This window comes from Macrotis lagotis, chromosome X, assembly GCF_037893015.1.
Source record: "Macrotis lagotis isolate mMagLag1 chromosome X, bilby.v1.9.chrom.fasta, whole genome shotgun sequence".
NCBI lineage: Eukaryota > Metazoa > Chordata > Mammalia > Peramelemorphia > Peramelidae > Macrotis > Macrotis lagotis.
In genome coordinates this window covers 493,317,469-493,325,266 of record NC_133666.1, presented here as the reverse complement: position 1 = coordinate 493,325,266, position 7,798 = coordinate 493,317,469, and the positions used below count along the sequence as shown (strand labels likewise).

Genomic DNA, 7,798 nt, shown 5'->3' with positions numbered 1-7,798 from the left:
CCAAACAATCTCTTCTCCAATCTGTCTTATTTTTAAAAGAGGACCAAGTTTTCCATTTGTTTTGTTAATCCCTGAAATGTTTATTTAAATGATGTTCTGGGGAGTCTTTCCATTATTAGCCATCAGATCTGTTCTCCATCCTCATTTTTCAAGTTACTCAGGCACTTGGACTTTTGATTATATCTCCCTTCTCATCTAAGACTTTAGAGTGAGCTTTTTAGTTCTTTCCTCTCTTGCATTTCTCTCTGAATTTCTTTTAATCTTAGCTTCCAATTAAAGGTCAGACCAGCTGTGTTTACTCTGTCATCCCTCTCCAGATTGTTTCTGACTCAAGACTTCTTTCCCTGCTATATTTCTACTTGTTCTGACTAATTTTTTTTTGTTTGCTAACTGTTTTTTCTAATTATTGAAACTCCCAGTACTTAGTACCTTGCCTATAAAATACACTACTTTTATTTTAATACTTGCTAGTTCATAGTTCCAGACTCAGTGGAACGGCTAAAGAAAGTAAAATCTATAGACCATTTCTCACAATCCAACTTAACATGACTAAAATACATATTCTTTTTTTTAAGGTGCTATTTTACCATGCACCCTGAATATCTAGTATTACAAAATAGAAACAAAACTAACCATTTTTGTAAGTGAAAGAGTTAATAATTTATTACATGGTAAGTACTTAATAGATGCTTTGTTTACTTGTTTCCTTGCCCTAACCCTGGATCCACACCCCTTCTTTTTGTGCTTTTGCTCTCAGGTTATGAGTGCAGCTATATCAAGTACAAGTGAACTGACTTGACCCATTGCAGTTGTTTTTTCTTCAAATTCAAACCAACTTTCACTTCTCAGCAACTCTTTTGACCCCACCCCACCCCCTCCTCCTGGCAGTTATTTGTTACCTTTTCTTCTCTGCCTAAGTTAATTCTCTTCCACTGTGCACATGAACTTAGCTTCTACTTTATGTAGCAAACTGAGACATTTGATCACCTGGCAGAAATGCTTAGAAGCAGTCAGATGATGGTAAAATGGTATGGGTGAATGTGAAGCTAAAGCATGGTCTGGTGACTAGAGTCAGCCAGTAGAGAGAGTGGGTTAAGTTGATTATACATGAACATGTTGTCACCTATCAGCTAGGTTGGTTCCTGATGGGAACTCCAGGAAAAAGAAAGGAGAATTAATTTACCCAGGGATTGAAGGCATGGGCCTAGGTGTGGTATTCCAGATCTAATAAGCTATAGTATGTTTAACAGGATTGTTATGAGGCTCAAATGAATAATATTCTTTTACTGACTTTAGGCACTGTATAAATATCACATATTATTAATAAAAATTTTATAATAACCCATTTTGAGAGAAATATGGAGGGAAATGACCTGCTTTGGGACAATTATACATAGAGGTGATAGAATTATGAAGTCTCATTGAGTTATCCAATATAAAAGGTACCAGGAGGGTGAGATACCAGTGGCATGGAAAAAACCTTAAACTTTCTTAATACTAAAAAAAAAAAAAGCAGTTAAGAAAATATCAAAAGCTGGGGGGGAGAGAGGTACAAGAGAAAAAAATAAGAAATTTACATGATAACTTTGTTATATATTTAAAAGGAATAGCAAGTTGTATGTAATCGATTTGCAATTTCACGTTTAATCATCCATTTTTACTGTTAAAGATATACTTGTTTTATTCCATAAATTTTTAAATATTCCTGACCTGTATGTCTAGTCTTTCATCTCCATAAAGTCTTTATGATTTAATATATGTATGTATGTGTATGCCTGTGTAAATCTATGTTTATATATGCACATGAATCAAGGACATTGTCTATTAGAATATTTGTAGGGAATAATAATTTTTCACAAGTAATATTCAGCAGAGGACCACATATTTACTTTTCACAACTAACTGAAAGACATCTTAAGATATAGTACTGGAAATCTTCCAAGAATCCCTTAGTCACATCTTTTAATTTTGAAATCTTGATTGAAAGCTTATTAACACATAGAATTTTATTCTTGGAGTGTACCTTGGAGTTAAAATTCATAAATGAAGGAATGAATGAATACATTTATTAAGTACTTTTTATACACCAAAGCACTGTTCTAAGTACAAATACCAAAGCAAAGATCCTCCCTTCTATCAAAGAGTGGGTCCAGTGAAGGGCACTTTGGTCAGCAAATTATAGGGATGGTACGTTGGACCATTAGTAGTAGATTGTTGATTTGATCACAGTTCATGGTTAATCATTTTATAGATGAAAATACTTAAGACCTGTAGGACATTGCTTGCCCAAGGCCACACATATCCAGGACTAGTTAGTGGAGCCCTAAGGGCTAGGTTCCCCAACTTTTCAGCCCTCTATGGTGTCTCTTAGATATACTAATCCTAGTCTTTTTTTTTTTACATGTATATGAAATGGCCATGTTTTGTTTTAATTAATTTATTGCTTTTTAATCTGTTAGCTTGCTTTGGAACAGGTAGTAAATGAGTGGATATTTAATTGCTAAATAATTCTCAGTAAAACCAGATCCTTTTCTATCTGAAATCAAATCTTGACTTTTTTTTTAAGTAAGCCTGAAGAAATACATTTATTAGCCAATACTAGTCATAGTTTATAGCATTTAAAGTGATTAGAATTTTTACTCAGCATGAAGAGAGTAATCACTTTATTTTGCAATGTTTATCTACATAGGAGTTACAGGGCTGATAAAAGTTTTTTTTTTTATTTTGACATGTCATGCTTTACCTCTAAGCACCACTTCTTCTCAGTGTAACATGAGTCAAGGTCAAGATACCTGGCAGTATCTTTCTCTCTCATTCCTATAGCTTCAGCAGCCAAATTGGCTCTTTTCCATTTGAAAATAACCTCCTTTCCATGAAACCTTGGACCTATCAAATCTGTCTCAAAGTTTCTGATCTCAGTGGGTTTTTTTTTGCCCCCACTTTTCTCCCTTCCCTTAAAATTTCTTCCTATTTGGTTGTGCATAATTCTTGTTAATACATGAGTGTCTGTCTTTGATCTTGAGCAGGACCCAAGTTTTATTCACTGTCTGTTTAATCCACCTTGTTCCTTCCTGTCCTGATTCAGAGTGATGAAATGTGTGTAGGAGATGGGTATCACTGGGAAAAGGTAGTGGGAAAGACCACTGAGGATTTGTTTATAAGGGAAGGAATCACAAGGATCTCTGATCCAAAAGTGTAGGAAAGGCTATAAATTTTAATTCACAGGTTACTAGAAAAAAGTTACAAGTAAATTCACAAGAGTTCATTAAGGAGGCAGCAAATAAAGGATAGGGAGATAACTGAAGAAACAGAGTGAAGAGAGGAGGAAACTACATATTTGCAGTGAGAACAAAAACCAAGCAGAGGGGGCAAAGCTTTTTTTTAATTTTTTTTAGGGCAGTGGGATTAAGTGACTTGCCCAAGTTCATACAGCTAGCAATTATTAATTAAGATTGAGGTCATATTTGAACTCAGGTCTTCCTGACTCCAGGACTGGTGCTATAGCCACTCTTATCACCAGTTGTCCAGGGGCAAAGCTTTTTAAGGAGGCCTAGCCCACCTTCTGTGCTGGTAGGAGCCAGGGGAGGGGTCAAGGAGTGGCCATCACCTGAATGTTACTGATGTCAGGCATACACTTTGGCAGGGAAGGTAGTGAGCGTGAGAAGGGCACGGGAGGAGATGGGGGTGGAAGGCTTGAGGGGCTGGATAACAATGGGAGTCTTAGCTAGGGGCCTTAAGGAATTAATAATAGGACCTAGTTTCAGTCTTTCTTAGCACAGAGGAATTTAGCTCTTGGGGACCCCAACCCTTAACTGAGATGTACAGTTTAGGCAGCAGTTGGAGTTTTTATTAGCACAAGGTAGAATGGAGAAGGATCAACAGTTTTAAAGATTAACTGTTATAACTGAGTGCTTGTTTGGTATGGGGCTTGTTAGTTGAGGAGGGACCCTTGTTAGGTACAGTTCTTGTTAATAGATGATTTGCCTAAGTACAAGACCACTACAGAACAGGATTCAAACAATATAGAAAAGAAAAAGATTATAACATTTGTCTGAATTATTTGTCTCTAATATAGAAAAAGAAGAAAAAGATTGCAATATTTTTCTCTCTGCCTAGAGTTCTCCTGCCTCAGTATGAAGAACCAGAATAATGCTCATTGTAGAGTGTTTATTAGTTGCTACTTTAACAGTTTTACATGTTAGTGACAGTCACACAACAACTAGTGACAGAGTTAAGTGTTTTCTTCCATTTAAGACTGTAAGTTCCTTGCTGTTAGGGACTAATTGATTTTTGATTTCTAAGGGGAGGTGAGAACTTCAAACACTGATTGAGGTTAACAAAGGTGACAGAAGACCAGGGTTCAGGTTTTGTTCAATTTGTTTTTGCATCACCACTTTAGAGCACTGTTGTGGGGAAGGAACTTGGCAATCTTGAGAGAACTACAGAAATATGAACCCTTGTGGAATTTTTGTGGAAGGTGTGAGCTCCTTGCCACTGAAAGAAACTACTTAAGGGGAGAGACTTGACTGGGTGACCACTTGTCATGCCTATTATAGAAGATAATCCTAATGCACATTGACAGAGTGACCCCTGAGTAACATAACTGGCTCAGACTATCAACAGGCCAGGAAATTTTCTGACTTTATGGACAGGCATGCAGTGTTTCTGTGTGTTGCTTTGAAAATCTTCTCTGAATCCTTCTGCGTACCTCTTTCACTACTTTTGTATTGATTTCCCAATACTTGCATTAATTTTCAAATACTTATATGTATATATTGGTAATATAACTTGCTAATATAGCTTCGTTGAGGGGAGAAACTTTGATTTCTCTTTTTTATATATCCCCAGGTACTAGCACAGTGTCTAGCATTGCATCCCCCTGAACCTGGGGAATTAGTAGGTACTTAACAAATGTTTCTTGATAAGAAACCCAAGCATAAAGGTGATAGATTGCTTATGAGGGAAATCATTATCTTTTAATTAGAGGAAAAAACACAGACTTTAATATGTAGTTCTCAAGAAAAGAATTAACCACAATATTTTAAAATATTGATTTTAATGGTTCTCTGATTTTCATTTCTTGACTTTGTTCCTAAAGTGAGTAATATAGTTTGTGAGATTCTGTATTACAAATCCTAATTAGTGTTGACACTTCCATATAATGATGCCTTATTTTTTTCTCCTTTTAAATAAATAGCATCCTGGTGGAGAAGAAGTTCTAAGAGAGCAAGCTGGAGGTGATGCAACTGAAAATTTTGAGGATGTCGGGCATTCTACAGATGCCAGAGAATTATCCAAGACATACATCATTGGAGAACTTCATCCAGTTAGTATATTCTCAGAAGTTTCCTATCCTAGTTCTTCTCAAGGCTACAATTTGATCTTAGAATACATTTTCTGTCTCATGGTTTCTATTTAAATAAAAAATGTCCCTTCCTCCCCAAAAGATAAGACAGAATAATTGGTTTTATAAGACATAGGTTCCCGGTCCCTTCCCCCTCCCTCCACCATACTTTCCTTCCATCCCCCTCAAGAAATAATGTTCTATACTACTTGTATTTTACTGATCTTAGTTTGGAAGATTTGGAACTAGCATGGTGTACTTATCAGGTCTGTGCTGAAGCCTGAGAAAATGTTGTAGTCACCTTTGAAAAATAAGTGTTATAGAAATCGTGTATTAATTATCACTTGATTATTTGACTTTTTGGAGAGCTCATACACCTTGGTTTTGATCCAAAATTCCATATAATTTGATTGTTCAGGATTGATCATGCATTTTCCTTTTTTAATTGATATTTTTTCCAAATATATGTTATAAAAGTTTTTCAACATTCATCCTATGCCTATTCACATTTTTAAGTTACAAAATTTCTTTCCATCCTCCCTTCTCACCACTTTCCCCTCAGTGGCAAACGTCAGGATAATATTCTACAAACACATTTGTGTTAAATATGTTTACAGAGCCATTTTTGGTATGAAGAATTAGGATTAAGGGCCAATGCTGTCTGTCACCTGGCTGCCCCTACTATTATTATTATTATTATTATTATTATTATTATTATTTTAATATATTTTTTTTTTAGTTTATTTTGGTCTCTTTTTTTTGGTTTTTGCAGGGCATTGGGGTTGGGGTGGCTTACATGAGGTCACACAGCTGGGTGATTGTTGGGTGTCTGGGGCTGGATTTGGGCTCGGGTGTTCCTGGCTCCAGGGCCAGTGCTCCATCCACTGTGCCACCTGGCCATACCTACAGTTATTATTATTTTTTTAATTTTAATTTTTTCTCTCCCCTTTATTGCTCATGTGGGTCTATATTTTTTGGGGGGGAGGGGGTATTATATTTACTCTTAAACAAGAATATTTTAGTAATGTATAAAAAACATTATTTGTACAAAATAAGAATGAATAAATAAATGAAACAGAAGAGGGGAAAAAAAGAAAAAAGGCCGAGATGCATAAAAAAAAGTGTAGTGTTCATCATATTTTGAAGGATTTTTTGTTTTGTCTTTCTTCTGGATGGGGATAACATTGTCCATAGCAGGTCTAATACTGTTTTCCTAGCTCTCTGAACTGCTGAAAGTAGCTGCATCCATCAGACTTGATCATTTCACAATGTTGTTGTTAATGTGTACATTGTTCTCTTGGTTCTGCTTCCTTTGCTCAGCATCAGATCCCATAAGTCACTCCATGCTTCTTTAGAGTCTGACCATTTAGATTTCTTATAGAACAATAGTATTTGATGAGCATCCTCTCGTTTTCCAATTCTTTGCCACTTCAGAAAAGAGGTAAATATTTTGGAACATGGGGGACTTTTCCCATTTTTTTGTAATTTCTTCTGGATATAGGCTTAGAATTAGAATTGCTGGGTCAAAGGTTTTGAACAATTATTGTTCTTTTGGCATAGTTCATATTGCTCACCAGAATGGTTAGATCAGTTCACAACTCCACCAGCAATGCATCAGTGTTCCAGTTCTCCCACCTTCTCCCAACATCGATCATTTTATCTTTTTGTCATCTTGGTCAGTCTTATAAGTGTGAAATGCTACTTCATTGTTGTTTTTAATTTTCATTTCTCTAATCAATAATGATTTGGAACATTTTTAAAAATGATTTTATATAGCTTTAATTTCTTCATTTGAAAACTACTTTATTTCTTGTTTGGTCATAAATTTGTCCCCTTTCCATGGATCTAATAGAGTATTTCTTGATTTATTAATTTGCCTATTTTGTCACCTTTTATGTCTAAATCCCATACCCATTTTGACCTTATTTTGGTATAGGGTGTGAGATGTTTTTTGGTATAGGGTGTGCCTAGTTTTTGCCATACTATTTTCCAGTTTTCCCAACAATTTTTGTCAAATAGTGAGTTTTTATCCCAGAAGCTAACATCTTTGCTTTTGTCAAACAAAAAGTTACTGAAATCATTTACTACTGTTTCTTTTAAACCTATCCTGATCAATTGATCCATTACTCTGTTTCTTAACCAGTTTTGATGACTGCTGCTTTATAGTATAGTTTTAGATCTGGTAGAGCTAGGCCACCGTCCTTTACATTTTTACCTTAGTTCCCTTGCTATTCTTGATCTTTTGTTGCTCCAGATTAATTTTGTTATTATTTTTTCTAGCTCAGTAAAATGATTATTTGGTAGTTTGTTATGGTACTGAATAAGTAATTTAATTTGGGTAGAATTGTCATTTTTATTATATTAGCTCAACCTAACCATGAGCAATTGACAGTTTTCCAATTATTTAGATCTGACTTTATTTGATTGAGAAATGCTTTATAATTGTGTTCTTAC

The 7,798-nt window shown here is 35.3% G+C and overlaps 1 protein-coding gene across 2 annotated transcripts in view; it reads left to right on the top strand.

Annotated features, from left to right (window-relative positions):
- The window catches only part of CYB5A (cytochrome b5 type A), a 47,716-nt gene that overhangs the window by 28,403 nt on the left and 11,515 nt on the right, over positions 1–7,798 (top strand). For both annotated transcript variants that reach the window (XM_074200948.1, XM_074200949.1), the window contains exon 2: positions 5,198–5,326. In XM_074200948.1, the coding sequence (XP_074057049.1) occupies positions 5,198–5,326 (129 nt within the window). The remainder of the gene's footprint in view (positions 1–5,197; positions 5,327–7,798) is intronic.